The sequence below is a fragment of the Eleutherodactylus coqui genome, chromosome 1 (genome assembly GCF_035609145.1).
Source record: "Eleutherodactylus coqui strain aEleCoq1 chromosome 1, aEleCoq1.hap1, whole genome shotgun sequence".
In the NCBI taxonomy this organism is placed as follows: domain Eukaryota; kingdom Metazoa; phylum Chordata; class Amphibia; order Anura; family Eleutherodactylidae; genus Eleutherodactylus; species Eleutherodactylus coqui.
The window spans coordinates 46,568,426-46,589,279 of record NC_089837.1 but is presented as its reverse complement, the minus strand read 5'-3'; the positions used below and the strand labels follow the sequence as shown (position 1 = coordinate 46,589,279).

General features: G+C 43.1%; 1 protein-coding gene across 1 annotated transcript in view; it reads right to left on the bottom strand.

The window, feature by feature from the left end:
• Positions 1 to 16,844: 16,844 nt before the first annotated feature.
• The window catches only part of PKHD1 (PKHD1 ciliary IPT domain containing fibrocystin/polyductin), a 483,679-nt gene continuing 479,669 nt past the window's right edge, over positions 16,845 to 20,854 (bottom strand). The window contains exons 63-64 of the mRNA XM_066594190.1: positions 17,046 to 17,204; positions 16,845 to 16,957 (exon numbers count right to left, since the gene is read on the bottom strand). Of these exons, the coding sequence (XP_066450287.1) occupies positions 16,845 to 16,957; positions 17,046 to 17,204 (272 nt within the window). The remainder of the gene's footprint in view (positions 16,958 to 17,045; positions 17,205 to 20,854) is intronic.

Sequence of the window (20,854 nt, the reverse complement as noted above, 5' to 3'; positions counted from 1 at the left end):
CCATAGTGGCTTCAGTACAAATAGTGTATTTTATATGTGACCCCAAATAGTAGTCACCGTAGTAATAGCGACCTCCTTTTTGGCCTCTGACTGGGCAGCATCCCTACTGACATTCCACTCACCCAGCCTGCAGATCCAATCAAGTGGCAGTGCAGTCTGTGACCACTGACCTCTCCCCTCAGTGTCTATGCTACTTAAAGGATAAAGCACATAGATGCTGGAGAAGAAAGGGCAGCGGTCAGACTGCACTGCCGCCCTTGGACTGGACCTGCAGGCTTGGAGTGGAATGCTACAAGGGTTTGCTGCACAGCCAGCGAGCCACATAACATAAGGTGGCAGGCCAGATTCAGCCCATGGGTTTTGTGTTTGACACGTTTGGTCTAACAGCTTGGATGCTACGGTCAGCATTGCCCATAGCATCTACATGATTAAACAGCTAGGATCGGCGTTATTTCTGATTGTAACTGTTGCAGGCAGCTGTTAAACAGCTAGTATCTGCCAGGCTTGGAGCTGGCTCAGCTCTCAAGCCTACGCCATACTCTTCCCTGCAAGTTATGACTGACAAGTACATCACTCATCATTAAGGGCTTGAAGGTCTTCTCCAAAACTTTGACACTGATGGCGTATTATCTGGATAGCCTATCAATATCATTTTGATGGAGTCTCACTCCCATAACCCCAGCCCATCAGTGAACTGAAGGGGTAACAGCGCTCCAACGAGCCCCCTTCATTGTTGACCAGAAACACTGCCATGCTTTTGGTAGTGACTGTGCCTGGTATTGCAGCTCATTCACTTAATTTAAGAGTCCTAGAAAAGTGCATTAAAGGAGTTCTGTCATTAAAAAAAATCAATCATTACCTATTCCTCTCCAGGCAGACTCCTTACCGCATCTTCTCCACTCCGATTTTCTCCAGTCCCCCTGGTCACCTTACTGCAAGCCGGCCGGATCCTCCTCTTCTTGTTGGGATGCGTCCATTCCTTGCATTCTTCTTCCGGCAGAGCAATGTACACTAAGTCATTAGTGACGTAACGTTCACTGCTTAGGAAGGAATGGCGATCAATTGCTGAGACTACGTGAATGCGCAGTCTCTGCAATAGCTCGATTCTCCCCGCAAGGCTCTGAACGCTACGTCACTACATTGCCCGGCAGGAAGAAGAATGCGAGGAATGGCTGCTTCATCACTGGAAGAAGAGGATCAGGCCGTATTACAGTGAGGTGACCCGGGGGACTGTAGGAGCCAGGAGAAGATTGGCGGGGAAATGCAGTAAGTAAACTGCTTGTGGAGCAATAGGTAGTCTACTGTGTGTTTGTTTTTTAATGACAGAACCCCTTTTAGTGTCGCAGGTGTTATTATGGGTTTCCAAAACTATGCAAAAATGTGAAAAAAAAATTCTTAAAAAAAAACTTTTCCTACTAAGATTGGTTTCTTGGTTTTAATATGTGTACAAAATGTAATGTAATGAAATAACAAGCTATCAAACTTGTTCCCATCTATTTTTATTAAAGCCGACTAGTCATTAATGGATGTAGATGAAAAAGCCCTTGTATGTCCATTTATAGGGCAATGTCACAGCATTCAGCATCCCATTCACAGCGCGGTATGTGAAATCCAGAGGACACAAGCTGCCACCTGGGACATGCAAATAGGCTCCTCAAGAAAGTGCCTAAGGAGCTGTTCATTAAGCTTCAGCATTTTATCTTTTTTTGGAGGGTTAGGGCCTCCTGATGGTGTCTTCATTTACAGCGCTGTAAATCAACCTCTATCACTGCCATACAATAATCTAGGTGATTTTCACTGAAGCATTTGGGGTCATAATTTGTAAGAATATGGAACAAGGGCGAGGAAAGTCACCATATACTGAGCGAAGGCATGAAACCATGCCGTGACAAATGCGTTGTGTATGTTAATTGCTGGGGAGAGAGATAAACTCACAAACATTAGCCAAAGTCTAAAAGTAAAGGCTGTGTACACCTTTCCACAAAAACTTTTTGTAATTTAAAAAAAAAAAAAAAGAATTCTGATTGTTTTTTAGAATCACTGTAGAGCCAAGGGAAGTGTCAACATTTGGACAGAATCCCTGAGGACACCACTAAAATATAACCTTTATTAAAATATAACTAAAATCAAGGGCTAATTAAGTATAAGTAATAGAGATGAGCAAACGTACTCGTCCGAGCTTGATGCTCGGGCGAATATTAGGGTGTTCGGGATGTTCGTTATTCGTAACGAACACCACACGATGTTCGGATGTTCGGGTTACTTTAAGTTTCTTCCCTGAGAAATCTTTTCTATATGCGCTCAATGGGGCCGGCGGCAGCAGCGCCAACCCCATTGAGAACATATAGAAGACAAATCCTTCTTCTCTGCCACAGCTGTAACAGCCAATCAGAGGCAGCCCTCACTCACCCATTCATGAATTCATGAATGGGTGTGAGTGAGGGCTGGCCTCTGATTGGTCAAGCTGTGACCAATCAGAGGCATCTTATTCAGCAGGTGGGGATTTTAAATCCCCGGCTGCTGAATACTACTCACAGCTGTTCAGAGCAGTTCAGGAGAACTGCAGCCTGCCGCGCTGAACTCCGTCTGCCGGCACCAGGTGAGTGTACATATATTTTTTATTTTTACACATTTCTGGATGAATTGCAGGGAAGGGCTTATATATTTAACCCCTTTCCGACAATTCATCCCGCGATCGCCGGCAGCCCATTGCATTCAGTGGAGTCGGCTGTATTGACGGCTCCATTGAATTCAATGGGCTAACATCGTTCTTCTCTGCCACAGCTGTTACAGCTGTGGCAGAGGAGAACTTGCTGTGTCGTTCCCATCATTTTCTTGAATTGCCAAGATTTTCACACATGAAAACCTTAGCGAGCATCGGGGAAATACAAAAATGTTCTGGTCGCCCATTGACTTCAATGGGGTTCGTTATTCGAAACGAACACCCGAACATCGCGGGAAGTTCGTTTCGAATAACGCGAACCCGAACATTTTGGTGTTCGCTCATCTTTAATAAGTAACAAAAAATACCAAACAGAACTAAAAGTTCATGAATAGAGATGAGCGAACGTGTTCTTAACGAACACTTACGCACCCGGACACCGGCTTTGCCGAGGACTTTAGTGTCCGCGCGTAAAGCTTCGGGGGGCGCCGGGGGGCGGGGAGAGGCGCGGCGGCGCGGGCGGCAGCAGCGGGGAACAGGGGGGAGCCCTCTCTCTCTCCCTCTCCCCCCCACTCCCCGCCGCACCCCCCCGCGCTGCCACGGCGACCCCCGAACTTTTTTCGCCCGAGCACAGAATTGCTCGCAAAGTTCGGTGTTCGGGCGAAAAGGGGCGGGGCCGAACACGTTCGCTCATCTTTATTCAGGAACCATCACCCATATTGTGCCAGAACGATTAGTCAATAAAAAATGTACTAATGACCACATTGATTAGACACAAAAAGCCATAGATTTCCCACTGCTAATTGGTCAGTGTGCTGTAATCAAAAGCGCAACCCCAGAGTAATAAAGGGAGAGATGCTGTTGATGAATCTCCAAATCCTAAAATTGTTCGTAAATCTACTAGGACTAAGATAGGGTAGCTCAAGTTTAATAATTCTAGATAACCTCAAGCTCCACATTCAGCTTAAAGGTAAATACATCAGTAGGATAGCTTGACTCTCGATAACCTAAAGCTCAGAACTCAGGAGGGGAGGGGAAGCTGAGCTTGTGCACATTCCTGAGAGAGACCAGCTGGAAATGTCAGAAACTTGAATCCAGGAAAGTCCGCAAACCTAGTATGAGGCTTTATAAATGTATGAGAAGGTAAACTGATGTGCATTTTTTCTCTGCTGGGACTTAGTAAGATATATGTGTATTGATCTTTCATACACAAAGGTTTTCATAGCCTTGAAATCTCTTAAAGTGACGTAAGATAGTGATCCTCCAAAGTGAAATATTTGTTATAGGCCTGCATAGGATTGCATTACAAAACGCAATCTGATGCAGACGGCCGTGATTTGTCCGCGTGAAATCACACACAGAAAACAAATCGCGGCATGCTCTATTTCGCAGAGGCCCGCACAGAAATGTCACTCCCAGGTCGCCGGCTCCACTCTGCGCATGCGCCAGCTGGCCGGCAGCCGGCACATCAAAGAGCTGGAGCCATGGGAGAGGTGAGCGCCGCACTGAACCCTGCAGGGGCTCAGGTCGAGTCCTGCTGCGAGAATTCTCACAGCGCGATCCGACCCGGCAATCTGCAGGCGGCCATAGTGACTCATAAAATACCACAATGCCATTTGATTCTACCATACAGGTCAGAAGTTGGTCCGTGTTATGTATTTATGAGTATGTAACAATAGGGTTGCATATGCTTTTAGCAAATTTTGCTTCTTAGTTGGTATACATAACTTTTGTTTTGTGGTAAAAGTTCTATTTATCTTCAGGTATTCCGTTTCTCAGAAAGCTGTATGACAACTAGTACGGCCACCTTTTGGAGATGGACTGGCAATGCTCGATGGCCCAGAATGGAAACCATATATCTATATCAAGATGGGAGTTCTATATCTCTTACAGAGTTCCCAATACTCTGTTAATCAGTATTTTGTAGCCTATAGCTAACACAGCTCTGTCCCAGTAAATCAGCTGATCAGTGGGGGTGCCAGGAGTTGAACTCCTATCAATCTGATATTGATGGCCTATCCTAAATATAGGCCAACAATATAAAAGTCCTGAAAAACACGTTTAACCTTAAACTCTCTTCATGACCAGAAGAAATACTGACCATTTATTCGAGGATGCATCTTCTGATATTGCTGTGAAACTAGGCAGATCTAGAGTCTTTGATAACTGTGACAATATTTGCAGAGGGGTAACTAATCCTACATTACATGGATTTGAATACCAAATTTCACAAAGTGGCATCCATGGTCTTTTAAGTCTCCTCACACCTTTACAAGGAGATCCTGTACTCTTCCCGACACACAACATAGACCTCTCACACAGCCAGCTAGTAAACCACACTCTACTACCAAAACTAAATGAACACCTGAGCTAGAATTAAAAGTAGTATTTAACATATGTTAATACTCAGTGAGGCCTCCTTTGACCCTAATAACATTGGATACTCTCCGTGACATACTTTATACTAACGTTTGATGCACTTCAGCAGGTATTTGCCTTAATTCATCTCAAAAGCTTCTGGCGAGTTCTCTCAAAGATGCATCGGTCTATCTTAAATTATCTAAGAAGTGTCGCTATTGGACTGTTGAACAATGGAAGAATGTTCAATGGAGTGAGGAATCACACTACTCCATCTTCACATCAAATGGGTGTATCAGGGTGTGGAGGATGTATCTGGGGAACACTTTCTGCCTGAGTGTGTAGTGCCAACAGTTAAGTATGGCGGAGATGCTGTTATGGTCTGGGGATGTTTTACGTGGCACGGTCTCTGTCCGTTGGTTGTAGTGACAAGAACCATGAGCACGGAGGGGTACCTTAACATTCTAGACAATAATGTGCTGCTGACAATGTGGTAATACTCTGGGAACGGTCGGCCACACTTCCAACAAGACAACGTGCCTTGTCATAAATCCAACAATGTTTTATGTTGGTTTGAGGATATGGATGTCCCACGATTGGGCTGGCCTGAACAGAGTCCTGGCCTGAACCCTACTGGACATCTTTGGGATGAACTGGAACGTGGGGTCAAGGAATACGAATAGCGTCCATCTTCTTTGAGAGAACTTCCTAGAATGGAGGGAAATACCAGCTGAAGTGTATCAGTTGATAGTAGAAAGTATGCCATGGACAGTATCCAATGTAATTAGGACCAAACGAGCCCCAATAAGTACTAACATATGTAAATAAATACTACTTTTTTTATTCTTGCTCATGTTTCCAATTACGTTTGGTAGGATAGTTGTACTGTACATTGATGAGGGGCAAAAAAAAAACCTGTCTGTCTATAAGGCTTACTTCTTCCTTCTGCAGAAGACTCTGGCTTTGGCTTATATTCTCAGTTATTGTTACAAGGCCTGTTAAAAAGTCAGATATTGACTAGTAGGAAAACTACACTCTAATAGGTGGCCCTACTGAGGCATTGTAACATCTCCAATTTGCATACCGAATTTCCCAGAGGAGCATTGCATGACTTTATAAACCTCCTCACACCTTCTAGGTGCTCTCCACAAAGAGAAACTGTACATCTTCCGAGCATGAATCTGTAATGGAGTTCTTTAGTGGGAAGCTGACTTGAAACAGGTCTCAACACGAATGTGGTAATCTTCCAGTCACATAAAGAAGCTGAAATTATAAGTATAGCCCTTCAAGGTTTATCATCCAATGAAAGAGCTTAACATGATAATATTTATAGAATCAGTCTAGGCTAGTAGCTTCAGTTCAAGATTGTTCAGGCAAGATGTAGATAAAATTGAAAAACAGGACAATTAACCAATAATCTTACACCCAAGTGCATCAAGTATCTACACTGTCCATACCCCAGTCATACACAAAAGATCCACGAAATGTTTAAGCTCAGGAAACTCTGAAGCCTCAATTTTCGACGTGACTCTATCCTTCTGTATTGTTATATTTGTCATCTTCTTGGTTTTGTTGATGTTTTTACTTTTTGTCCTACGAAAAGAACACAAGAATAATTTAGCATTTATTTTCTTGCTACCTTTCGTCTTCTAGCATAATCACAACAACTGGTGGGTTATAAGATAACTTGCAACCTGAAATGGTATTTGCCTGACTTAGACTGAAGGGGTTCTCCAGCAGTTAAAAATTGCTGACCTATTTACAGGATAAGTCATCGGCGGGAGTCTGCCCCCAGCTGTCACCTTGTATGGAGCAGGAAGCAGATAACTTCATAAATTGTGCAGTGGTCTGGTGTGGTATTGCAGGCACAGCTCCCATTGAAGTGAATGGGAGGTGTGCCTGCAATACTATGCCAGTTCACTACGCAATTTATGGAGCTATCTACTTCCTGCTCCGTACAGGGTAACAGCTGGCCTGGTGAACAGGTAACGTTCAGGTAAAGGACCCCTGCTGATCAACTATTGATGATCCATCCTGTGGCTAGGTCATCAATTTTGCACAGCTGGAAAAGTAAAGTAAGAAAATAAGTTATATTACCTTTAAAGGTAACTCTAGTCGATACCCTAATTTTCTTTCTATGTGATTGCAAAATGAAAGAAGTAGTATTTTTGCCATGATGTAGTAGTGTCCCAGACAGATGACATTAACCAGGATTGCATATGCCCATCAGAATTCCAGAGGCTTACCCAGTGTGCCCAGGCTCTGAGACAATAACGGGCCAAAGGGTTAGTGGAAGGCAAACCCATTTGGTGGGGATTTTGAAGCAATCCCTTATCAGTAGGGTCTATTTCTTATGGGATAATCACAAATAACCTATTAGATTGTATTGATGATTGGTCCTATGTGTGAAATGAGAAGAAGATTACAATGCAAGTAAAACTAGATATGTATATGTTCTGTATAGATGGAGGGTGGCCCTTCAGAATCATATACTGCTGACAGTACTGTACTTTTTGGTGTATAGTAGGTTATAGAATTATTCAGTAAATCAGAATACTGCTGCAATGGTCTGAGCAAGTTGAAAAAGGTTGTAGGTGATCTTAAATTGTACCGCAGCCATGATAATTATGAATAGTCCAGGGTGGAGTATTCGGGTGCTCAGGCTTATCAATGACTTTGTTAGTTTGGTTGCTGGTCATTATTTTCCCTTCTATTTTCATCTCTTCTAAATATGAATACTTTTTCCAATGGGATTCTCATAAAAGGTCCAAAAGACATTTCCAACTGCTCAATTTTGTTTTGACAATTGATCTGGACAACTCATCGCCTGGACAATCCATAGCCTTGGCAATTCACAACCTGTACAATACACCTCCTGAATAATTCATATGCTGGATAATTCATAGTTTGGACAATCCATAACCTGGGTAATCCATAGTCTGGGTAATTCACAGCCTGGAAAACCCATATCCTGGCCAATTCATAGCTTGGACAATCCATAGCTTGGACAATCCATATTGCAGCTTGGACAATTCATAGCTTGGAGACACAATACTGTAGCCTGGATAATCCATAAACTGGATAATCCATAGTCTGGGTAATTCACAGCCTGGAAAACCCATATCCTGGACAATCCATACTGTAGCCTGGACAATTCATAGCTTGGACAATCCATACTGTAGCCTGGGCAATTCATAGCTTGGACAATCCATAGCCTTGGCAATTCACAACCTGTACAATCCATATCCTGTAGAATTCATATTTTGGACAATCCATAGTATGAACAATTCATATCCTGGACAATTCATGGTTTGGACAATCCATAACCTGGGTAATCCATAGTTGGGGTAATTCACAGATTGGAAAACCCATATCCTGGTCAATTCATAGCTTGGATAAACCATACTGTAGCCTGGACAATCCATAAACTGGGTAATCCATAGTCTGGGTAATTCACAGCCTGGAAAACCCATATCCTGGACAATCCATACTGTAGCCTGGTCAATTCATAGTTTGGACAATCCATACTCTAGCCTGGACAATTCATAGCTTGGACAATCCATAGCTTTGGCAATTTACAACCTGGACAATCCATATCCTGTAGAATTCATATTTTGGATAATCTATAGTATGAACAATTCATATCCAGGACAATTCATAGCTTGGACAATCCATAACCTGTGTAATCCATAGTCTAGGTAATTCGCAGCCTGGAAAACCCATAACCTGAACAAATCATAGCTTGGTGAAAAGAAATGAGGACAGCGCCCTTCTTACGAATATCCAAGACAACCAACCATTGTTGCAAAATGTAGATTAGAAAAAATGACTTACCCGGTGTATGTGGAGGATGCTTCCCATACTTTGGTCAGTGTTCTTATGTAAGTGTTTGCTTGTACATATAAATAGTTGTATGTGACTATGGAAGTTTATGCTTGAGAAAGTCGCCATAAGAGCGACGAAACGCGTTGCATATGTGCATAATTTGTTTTTGGCATTTTGCTATTTTGCCATTATTTTAGTTTACTTTGCAATAAATTCAGCAGGAATACCCTGCATTTATATTTAAATGTGCATGTTCCTTCAGAGCGCCTAAAATAGTTTTTTGTATACTAAATCATAGCTTGGACAATCCATAATCTAGACAAGTTATTCTCTGGGCAAATCGCAGCCTGGACAATCCATAGTCTGGACAATTTGTGGCCTTTACAATTTATATCTTGCACATTCCATAGTCCGGCTAATCGAAATGCTGGACAATGTCTATTCTTGTCCTTATAAAAAACATCATCTCTAGATTGTTTGTTCTTTTTCTGTCTAGTGCCGGTATGAACCTACCACATGACTATAATTGTTGATATGGTCATTGGCCACGATAATTTTTAACGGAGCGGCATCCAATTGCCCAAAACTGACCAGTACTACAACTTCCCAGCTCCCTATTAATTATTACACTGTATGACCCATGGGAACTGTAGCTATCACCATCCCCTGGTATAATGAAAGTTCACTCCGCACAGGTGTCAAGGGACAGTCCCAGCCTCCCACTGCGAGTTTATAGACAGAACTAAGTCAGCACACATTACGTGTCAGAGCCAACATCAGACGGAATCAGTTTCTTTGATCACAGACCTCTACAGGAAGCTTAGATCTCAGACAAATTAGATAAAAATGAATTTATAGCAGATCTGTATCCTCGGGCACACACAGCTGAATTCTATCTTAGGAGTGGCATGGTAAGTATCAAAACATATAAATTGTAGCATTTCCTTTCTTTATGTCTTTCTGATAAATTCTAATTGAAATAAGAAGATGAAACTTTACTTGGATCTCTATTTGCCTGGTAATTAATTCCGAAACATAACACAACACACGTGTGAGCAAATTGAGTGACCGCCCATGCGAAAAAGGAAAATGCTTCAAACGCAAGCGTCATAAAGGATTCAGGTGAGTGTATCAGGTCGATGGATGAATGGGCTTGAAATGTGACAGCCCTTTTTTTGAGCCAGAAGTGCACATGTGACACTCATCACTTCACTTCCCACTAGTCCTTTGGGCAGCATTACCACGGGCTTAACTCATCAGGGACCAAAAATCCAATAAATCTCCAAGGGCAGGAGCTGGTTCCTCCACCTTGAGACTTCAGAATAAAAGAGAACTGGCTTGGAGAGAGAAAGCAGAGAGTGGTAATAAATGGTTTGTACTCCGATTGGGCCACCGTTGCTAGTGGGGTGCCACCAGGTTCAGTATTGGGTCCCATTTAGAGATGAGCGAGCATACTCGGTAAGGCGATATACTTGAGAGAGTATCGCCTTTTTCGAGTACCTGCTGGCTCGTCCCTGAAGATTCAGGGGGGCTGCGGGGGTGAGCGAGGGGTTGTAGAGGGGATCGGGAGGGAGAGAGAGCGAGAGGGATCTCTCTCACTCTCCTCCCTGCTCCCCCTTGCCTCCCTGTCATGATCCTGCCTCTATCCTTGATTAGGCTCTATATAAAAGCCTGACCCTGGCACTACACCAGGAAGTGCTTAATCTGCTTCACAGCACTGTTTAACCAAGCTCCATGTTGCCTGCTCCTCTGCTATTTCTGCAAGACCTCCTGCTACTGACTTCTGGCTTCCTCTCTGACTAAGCTACCCGCCTCATCCATTTTCACTACAAACTGAGACCTCCCATTGCTGACTTCTGGCTCAACCTTGACTATTTTCTGGACCTTCAGCCATTTCACCTGTAGCCCAAAACTGCTACAGGATCTCTACCATGATCTGTTTATACCCAGGACTGTAACGGTAACAAGAGGCATCCTCTTCGTTTAGAAGAAAGAAGGTTTCATTACCAACGCATTCTGCCTCATTGTTTTTTGTTTTTTTTTGCCTTCCTCTGGATCAACATTGGTGGGGGGAAACAGGCTAAACCAAATGGATATTTGTCTTTTTTTAAGCCTAGCATACTATGCTACTATGTATGTAGGTAAAATCAGAGAAACTCCTTTGATGGGCCCAGGCTCTAACATAGCTATTGGTCTCAAAGATCCAGCAGAAGACAACGCCATTTGGAGTTGACTTTGCAGCCAATCACTTACCACTAGGAGCTATTTCTTTAGGGAGGGAGTCACAAATAACCTTTCAGATCGTATTAATATAAATAAGGCATACTGATTTCAAAAATGCAGGTAATTTTTTTCTATCACGTCAGGTTTTTTCTCTACAGCTTATTTTAATATGATTACTCCAGCCTGGGTCGAGTGGAGCACTAGTGCTCTGCTATTGGCTGAGAGCGAACCTCCCTCAAGTGGGGAGGGATGAAGGATGACCTTGGCGACCGGTTGTTATTTGTCTAGGCTATTCAGTTACACAGTGGCAGTGTGGTGAAGAGATGTGTGTCACTCCATATAGTGATTTCTTTTTATTTACACACTTATTTCCCTACCTTCCGATCATGTCTGTATCTGCTATTTGTCATTGTAAGGGCCTAAACAGCCCAGATTCTTTTTGCTATATCTGTGGCAGTTTCACTATTCCCAGTCAAAGGGCGAACATCAGCGCATTTGTCCAGCAAGCCTGTTTCATATATTTCAAAGTTAAACTTGGACAATGTACGGCTACAAACGGACCTAGATAAGTCAAGGGCTTGGGTTGAAAAATGGCAAAAGAATTTCAATATTGATAAATGTAAGATTATGCACATAGGTAGGAGAAACGGATGTCACCAATATACACTAAATGGGGTACTGCTAGGGAAAAGTGATATGGAAAAGACCTGGGGGTACTAGTGGATTGTAGATTTAACTGGAGTAACCAATGCCAGTCAGCTGCTGCAAAAGCAAATAAAGTCTTGGTGTGCATTAAAAGAGGTATAGGGGCGAAGGATGAGAACATTATCCTCCCACTATATAAGGCACTTGTCAGGCCCCACATGGAATACTGTGTACAGTTCTGGACAGCCATGTTTAGGAAAGATGTTACAGTGCTTGAGGGGATCCAAAGAAGGGCAACTAAATTAATAAACAGAATGAGAGGAGTGGAATACCCAGAGAGGTTATCAAAACTAAGATTATTTACCCTAGAAAAAAGACGGCTAAGGGGCGATCAAATAACTATGTATAAATACATGAGGGGACGATACAAGGATCTCTCCCATGATCTGTTAATACCCAGGATTGCAACCGTAACAAGAGGGCATCTTCTACGTCTAGAAGAAAGCAGGTTTCATCACCAACATAGAAAAGGGTTCTTTACTGTAAGAGCAGTGAGACTGTGGAACTCTCTGCCTGAGGACGTGATGATGGCAAAATCCATAGAAGAGTTTAAGAGGGGACTTGACGTCTTTTTAGAGCGCTATGATATTACAGGATCTAGACATTGGGTGACCAGCGGGTTGTTGATCCGGGTCTCGGAGTCAGGTAGGAACTCAAAAGTTGATCCTGGGATTATTCTGACTGCCATTATGTAGTCAGAAGGGATTTTTTTTCCTCCAAAAGGAGCTAAATTGGCATCTGCCTCGTTGTTTCTTTTTTTTTTTTTTTTTGCCTTCCTCTGGATCAACAAGGGGTGGAGGTGGAAATAGGCTGAACCAGATAGACATTGTCTTCATTCAGCCTACTATGTTACTATGTTACCGATTAAATATCCATTTGTGAATGTAAAACCGGACACTGTCCACAGTTGTGTCTATCGGGAGGTAATAGTAATTTGTGCTGGGTTAACTGATTCTCTAATTGAAAAACTTTTATATTTCACCTGTTTCTATGCCAGCTGATTATGTTGAATTACTTCCTATTTCTAAATCAACTGTATTACATAAATTAGGACATTCTGATTAATTTTATGCAGTTAAGGGATTATATTTTTTTGGCAAATAATAAGAAAATAGCATTTATTAGAGCCCTCTGGCCTGTAATTTGGAAGACAGAGGCATAAGTAGATGAAGTATATCAAATACCCTAATGAAAAAGTATCCGTGTGAGTAATCCAAGGGCTTACTGTAAATGATATTTGGTAAAGGATTAAAGAAATACATATTAATGTATATTATACTGATCAACTAAATTAGTTTTTCATTTGATAAAGAAAAGTTTGTAACTAAAGCAGTTGATGCCGCAGAATGTGCGAGTAAGGCCTCATGTCCACGGCAAATTCGGATTTTAAATCCGCAGCGTTTTTCCTGCACACGGATCCGCGCCCCATAGGGATGCATTAGACACCCGCAGGTAGTTAAATACCTGCGGATGTCATTTTTCCCTGCAGGCGCGGGTCCTGCATGCAGGAAAAAATCCGGACACGCTCCATTCAGGCGCGGGTCTCCCGCGGGGACGGCTCCCGCAGGAGACCCGCGCCTGAATTAAACTCACCTGCTCCGGGCGATGCAGGTCTTCCTTCCTTCGCGGCCGAAAACTTCTTTCTTTGGCCCGGCGGATGTGCCCGGCGCATGTGCGCAGCATGCAGCCGATGTGCCGAGCACATCCTCTGGACCGAAGAAAGAAGATCCGGCCACGACGGAAGGATCACACGCACGGAAGACACTGCAGGTGAGTTTATTCAGATTTTTTAGCATCATGTCCGCGGGGCAGGAGGGACCCGCTATGGATTCTCCATGGAGAATCCGTAGCGGCCTGATTTTCCCCGTGGACATGAGGCCTTACAGTGAAAATGAAAGGAAACCTGCCAGCGGGTTCATGCTGCCCAAACTACAGGCAGCATGAACTTGGGGTAGATAAGCAGGGTAGGTGTTATTCTGAAGTGCTGCAACCCACACTTCAACCATAGCATGTGACCGCCAGGGTATTATTGGATCTTAACGCCACCAGAAACAACTGGTAGAGTCAAGATTGGCAGGGGGGGTGACGCCCCCTGTACCTGATTGGCTAGACATCTAGCTTGGCTGCAATCCAGGGCAGCCTGCACCTCTGTTGCCTCCGGGCCCCACTCCAGGTGCGCATTGGGCCAGCTGAAGCCCCTTCCCCGCTGGGCTGCACACTCGTGCAGAAGCCGCCACCACACTCTGTGTTGAAGCGCAGAGTGGGGTTGGCAAGAGGGAGGGTACAGGTCCATGAAGCCGCGGCCGCAAAGACGTTTGATGGCCTTGTGGGCTCCCTCATGCTGACCCCGCTCTGCCCTGTAACACACAGCGGGGTGCCTTCTTGTGGCTGGCCGGCGGGGAGGGGGTTTCAGCAGGCCCAATGCGCGCCTCCAGCGTGAGCCAGGAAGAACGGAGGTGCACAGCTCCCTGCAATGTACATGCAGCATCAGCTTAGTGGGCTACCAGGACCTGCAGCCCATCCAGCTTAGCAACCAATCAGGTCCTGGTGGTATCACCCCACTGTCAAGCTTGACTCTACCAGTACTTCATGGTGGCGTCAAGATAGACTTATACTGACCGCCAGCTTCTCTACATGCTTTTGTATTGGGAGACATCTGTCAATCAACATGCTGCAAATGGGGAGAGCCTGATGCACCCACCTCTTTGCCTTGACAGCTCCATTCAAACTTTAAAGTGTCTTTATTCTGAAACACCCCAGCATTTCATAATAACATAGATTATTAGGGCATTATGCATGTCTGTCCCGGGTTCATGCTGCCCATGCTTGAAAGAACCCAATGCATGCCTGTACAAAAAAGGACATCATTTGCAATTTAGGAAATTCTTCAAATTTCTTTTTCATTTCGGAATCCTTCATGGGTCTGCCTTTGTTAACCCCTTCCCTCCCCATGACGTAAGGGTACGTCATGGGAGCGGGGTACTTCACGCAAAATTACGTACCCTTACGTCATACGAATAGCGCAAGATCATGACAGATCTCGTGCTAGCTATCCGATAGCGGGAGCTGGCTGTCACTAATATCCGGCCTCCGCATCTCCGCATCGGAGATGCTTCCCCCCCCCCCCCCCCCCTGCTGTTAACCCCTTCCCTGCCGCGATCTAAATAGATCGTGGCAGGGAAAGGGTTCACAGAGGGAGTGCGCTTCAGCCGGCTCTTGCGATGTTATCGCAGAGAGCCTGGCTGGTTGCTATGGCAACAGGATGCCAGATACTGGCTCCTGTATTGCCAGAGCCTGTGATCGTGGTAATAAGCGATAAGGCATTGCAGGAGAGAAGTCCTGCAATGCTTTATCGTAGCGATCATCAGTGCTGCAGTGTAAGTCCCTCAGAGGGACACAGATGGTGTAAAAAAAAATCAAAATAATGTACAAAAAATAAAATTCCAAAAAAAAAATGTTCAAAAAAACCTTTTTTATGCTTTTTCTCATATAAGCATAAATAAAATGTTTTTTTAAAAACCCCACATATTTGGTATCGTTGTGTCCATAAAGACCCGTACAATAAATCAAACATGCTTGTTATCCTGCATCCTGCAAAAGCGTAAAAAAAAACACAATAAAAGTGATTAAAAAAAAACATATGTACCCCAAAATGGTACCAATAAAAACAGTTCATCGCTCAAAAAATAAGCCCTCAGAGAGCTCCGTCCATGGAAAAATAAAAAAGTTATAGGACTTCAAATGTGGCGATTTAGAAAAAAAACATTTCCAAAAAAAGGTTTTTTTTATTGCAGAAAAGTTGAAAAACCTAAAAAATAAATTAAGAATTTTGGTATCATTGTAACCGTTCCGTCCCGCAGAAAAAAATGTGTTGTGTCATTTATGCTGCATAATTAACGCTTTAAAAGAAAAATCTATGGCAGAATTGATGCGTTTTCTCTCCCTGCGATCATAGAAAATAATAAAAGTTTTACAATATAGTCTATGAACCAAAAATGGTCCCGATAAAAACTACAGTTCGCCACACAAAAAACAAGCCCTTGTACGGCCGCGTTGACGGAAAAATAAAAAAGTTATGACTTTTGAAAAATGGAGATGAAAATCCGCCAAAAATCGTTTGGTCCTCAACGGCAAAATAGTCCATTAAATGCCGGAACCCCAAAACCACATACAATGGGGCAGATTTACTATTCCAAATACGAGTTGTCTGGAACAAATTACACCAGAAATCTGTGCTGCACATTTTACTGTGTTTTTAGATACTTTCAGAAAAATTTTTTGACTTGTCTGAAAAGGAGTGTGATTTAGGGAAAAAGGGGAGTAGCCAAAATTGGGCAAAATCTTGTTATAATTTTTGGTGTAAAGTTAGCCAACTAATAGGTGGTATAATCGTGGACTAGACAGTTTTGTAATTCTACAGAATAACCATTCAGCAAGAGTCGCTGTGATGAATTTGGCGCATTTTGAGAATGTCTGCCGTGGGCTGCATTCCCACGAACGTATATCGGCTCGGTTTTCATGCCGAGCCGATATACGTGGTCCTCATCTGCAGGGGGGGAGGATGGAAGAGCAAGGAGCAGGAACTGAGCTCCCGCCTCCTCTCTGCCTCCTCTCCGCCCCTCTGCACTATTTACAATGGGGAGAGGCGGAACAGGGGCGGGCTAATTCTCAGAACTTAACCCCGCCCCGCCTCCTTTCACTGCAAATAGTGCAGAGGGGCGGAGAGGAGGCAGAGAGGGGGCAGGAGCTCAGGCATGAAAACCGAGCCGATATACGTTCGTGGGAATGCAGCCTCAGTTTGTAGTATCCGGCTTTTAGTAAATGTGCCCCGATATTCCATATTCAGTCTGAATACTGATTTATGGAGGTAAGCCTATGTTTTCCTCATGTGCATTATTTTTACCTTTGTAGCTGCTGAGTAGCATTGGTTATAAGAATTCAGTAAATTATTGTTTACATAATTTAAGTCAAATTAAAGGGGTTGCCCAATTATAAACTGCTAAGCCTGACCCCTTCTAATCAGCTGTTCTCCAAACCAGCGAACTCAGCTGATTTTTGCTCCATTCTCACTTCAGTGGCCAGGTTTGGTATTACAGGCAAACTTCACATTCACTGCAAGCGCACCAGTCCGCTGAACAGCTGATCGGTCCCAAGAAACAGACCCATACCAATCTACTATTGATTCTAAGAACAGACCATCAATAGTGTACAACCGGACAAACACCATTAATTAAATGCCATTGGGTCAGAATAGTAAGGAGGTGATACTCACTTTCCACTTTCTTCCTTTTGAAGAAAAAACAAACAAAAAGAAGCAGAACAATAGCGGAAGCAGCAGAGCTGAGGACGACCAACATGAAGACATTTTCTTTATCGCTACTCTTCGAAACGAAAACTTGGAACTCCTTGGATTGTACAGACAATGCCACTCCTGCACGAAAAAATATAGAAGTGATGGGCGGTCAGCCGGACGGACAGCACATGAATGAGAACATTTCTTCAAAAATTCAGCAAAGATTCTGCAATAATGGATAGAAATTGTCCATTTCACTGTAGAATATACTACCGTGTTTCCCCGAAAATAAGACAGTGTCTTATATTAAGTTTTTTTTTAAAAGGTTTAACTTTTTTTTACATGTATAGCTGCCTGGACACTATTTAAATTGACTTCTTTAATTAACTGTTAGCAGGGCTTAATTTTGGAGTAGGGCTTATATTTCAAGTATCCTCAAAAAGCCTGAAAAATCATTTTGCATCCTCAAAAATTCTGGAAAATCATGCTATGTCTTATTTTCAGGGTATGTCTTATTTTCAGGGAAACGGGGTAGTATATGTTATGTATCAGCCACCTGTCACACAGTGTTTGCACATGATCTCCGCACTTCCTGTTACAGTAGGGTTGCTACATTGTAAAAACGTATGCCTATTATCTGCATTATGCATGTTTTGCCCGCTGGGAATGGTTTGAGCTATATGTTAATTCCCTTTCCCTAGAGTTGCATTAGTTGTCACTTGTAAGCAGAAATGATCCAGTATGGGAAAGTAGAAGTACAATGATTGGAGATCTTTTTATTAGATTTCCAAAAAGATGTGTTTTGGTAGTCAAATTGGTTACTGCCATTCAAAGGCCTTAACCATGCAAGGATACGGCTACGTGGCTAGTAAAGTTGTGATATACACTGAATTGCTACTTTATTAGAGACCCCAATCTAGTAGCGTTGGACCCTCTTTGGCCTTCAGAACTGCAACAATTTGTTGTGCTGTAGATTTCAATGGAAGTTGGAATCTTTCTGCAGGAACGTTTCATTTCGCATTGTAGTCCATCCGTGGTAAGGAATCACCGGTTGTGTGTTTCCAAGTGGCTTCCTTGAAAGTTAAATGGCTGCTATGGCAATGGATTGTAAGTTGAGCCAAAAAGTGCACCAAACTTTGACACTCTAATACACTATAATGCTCCGTGACAGCTTTCAATGGAGATGACATCAGGACTATAAAAGGTATTGTTTGCTGTGTACAGCAGCGGCTATGCGTAAGATGGTCCAAGGGACTGTTGGACGGGTGCATATTGCCAGAGACAGCCCAGGAAGCTGTTCAAGAAGATGTTTCTGGATAAACTGGGTTAGTGTTGGGACCTGGGTATCTGAGCTTTGTGGAGGCCAAAGGAAGAGCAGAGTGACGTATCGAGGCCAAGGAGGACATTGTGAAGTTCAGCAGCAACAATGAGTAAGTGAGGTCAGCCTCAATAAAAGCTGTAGGTGTGTACACCACTAAAGACAAAACAGTCAGTTAGCAGGTCTGCTGTGAGTCAGTATAGGGACTTCAGCGGGTATTTGAATATTAGTTATTTGGATAGTAGTGATGAATTCTGGGTTTGGGCAGTCAGGACTGGACAATTATCATGACATTAACAGGAGTTGAGCCTTGTTCAATTCAATTCTATTCCTGTCTTACTAATCTGTGAGTGGAGGAGTGTTATTTCTTTGGAGTCAAACCACATTAGAGTTTTACTGACATTATAACTATTGCATATCGAGAACAAGGTATTGTATCCTAATTGTGCATAGAGTAATATTATTTCTAGGATTCAGTCAGCCGTAGTCAGCATTACGAATATCTATGGTAGAAGTTAAACTGCTTGCTTGATGATTAATATTACCCATTTTCATTTCTTTGTTCCTGAATAAATAATATATTGTTTTGTAACTCCTTCATCTGCATCGTATCCTGAATCTGCATCACCAGGAGTGACTGCGCATCCAATTGCTTTTATCATGTTGTACGTTATTTTGCTTTGAGGAAGCAGCCATATTTCTAAAGACAGTAGTAGAACTGCACAGGAGCAGGAAGTGGGGCCAAAAGTGGGAGGCCAGTAATGCGGTATATAAAACCCACTTAGGTATGTGCTGGGTGATGCAGCAGGAAAAAAAGGGCACTGAGAGAGCAGTCAAGTGGCCAGAGGAGAAGCTATAGGCGAGAGCGGAGTGTGTATGCCACAACAAAGTATGGTCACTTAGTCGTGAAGCTAGAGATGACAGAGAATTAATATGGCTGAGTGAGTGCTGTCTTTGAGTACCGCTACTGTCTACGCTCACCCATTAATGGAAGTTGTGCTGTCTCTGAGTACCGCCACTGTCTACGCTCACCCATTAATGGAAGTTGTGCTGTCTCTGAGTACCGCCACTGTCTACGCTCACCCATTAATGGAAGTTGCTGCTGAGTTCTACTCTTCTGTTTTACAATAATGTTCAATCATGGCCCAGATCTTGTTTTCTACGCCCACATCATTTACTAACCCAGCATCACTGTTCCTTAATGAGTTTTCTTGTCAAAGGTAAGCCTTGCTAATATAGAACCCATCCTGAAAGACCTCCAGGCCAACCACCAACCCATCTGTTTCACATTCAGACACATTAGTTGAATCACCAGTGTTGTACTCGACTGCAAATTGCTTGACTGTGTGCAGCGCCTGTTCATACGAACGATTCTTGACATCCTCCTCTGACCCCTTCTTTATGCCTTTAGGATCTCTGATCACTATTTACTTTTCCTCAATCACACCATTTTTGGTATACTCACCACTCCTCTGTACGAGAAAACCCCACAAGGATGGCAGTAACATCCTGGCCTCGGCAAGCCTAACACTGATGACACGGCCTCGTTAGAAGTTGCTCAGATTACTAGATATTTCCATTATCATGTGTATTCACACTGATGCTAATCAACGGAAAACGTGTCATGCGGTCTTATGCTGCACTCCGGGGTCACGGGGAGAATTTCCATAAGGGAAGCTGCAATACTGAAAGTGACCATTCAGAGTATATATAACTCACCAAACCAATCCTAGGAATGACCATAAGTCAAGTTTGAGTGCCCAAAAAAAAAGGGGTGCAAAAGAAATCCCATGAATTGGGGTGCTCATAGCGGATTGTAATAGTAGGACAACACATGTGTGCCCACGTACTGTGCTCTGAATACATAAGTGGCTCTATGGCAGTGAATGTCCCATGGTGTAATTAGCAGCTGAATGTGCGTCAGACCAAGAGAACAAAAAGTTTCTCACAAATTAAACATTTTCTGGTGCAAACTTTTTCTTTTCAAGAAACAACATGGAGCATGTTTATACTGCATTGTCTTTGAGCATGAAATATTGTATCGTTGGATGTGAATCTCAACCTCGGGATACATACAAATAAAGCAGATATATTTTCTGATCTACCAAAGGAATAAAGAGGGGAGCCTCAAGCACAAGCTGCTGCTGGATTACAAATATTGAAATGACTTAGAACCATCAACAACTGTCTCCCAAGACAAAAATATGTGTAATTACCCAACATTGTGAAGTTGGGAAAAATAAAAGCAAAAACAGCAAAAAAAAAAAAAAAAAGAGAATTTTGTATTTCTCTAAGGAAGGTTGTTTTCAGGGACCTTCACACAAAACAATAACATAACGAGCTTTATAGGATTTAAATTACGATCATTTAACAGAGTCGGATTATGGGGAGAGCAGTACAAGGCGCATCTCCTGGGGCTTCCATCACCGTAGGGGCCTAGGGGCCTTCCATCTCTAACTCTACCGGTGAA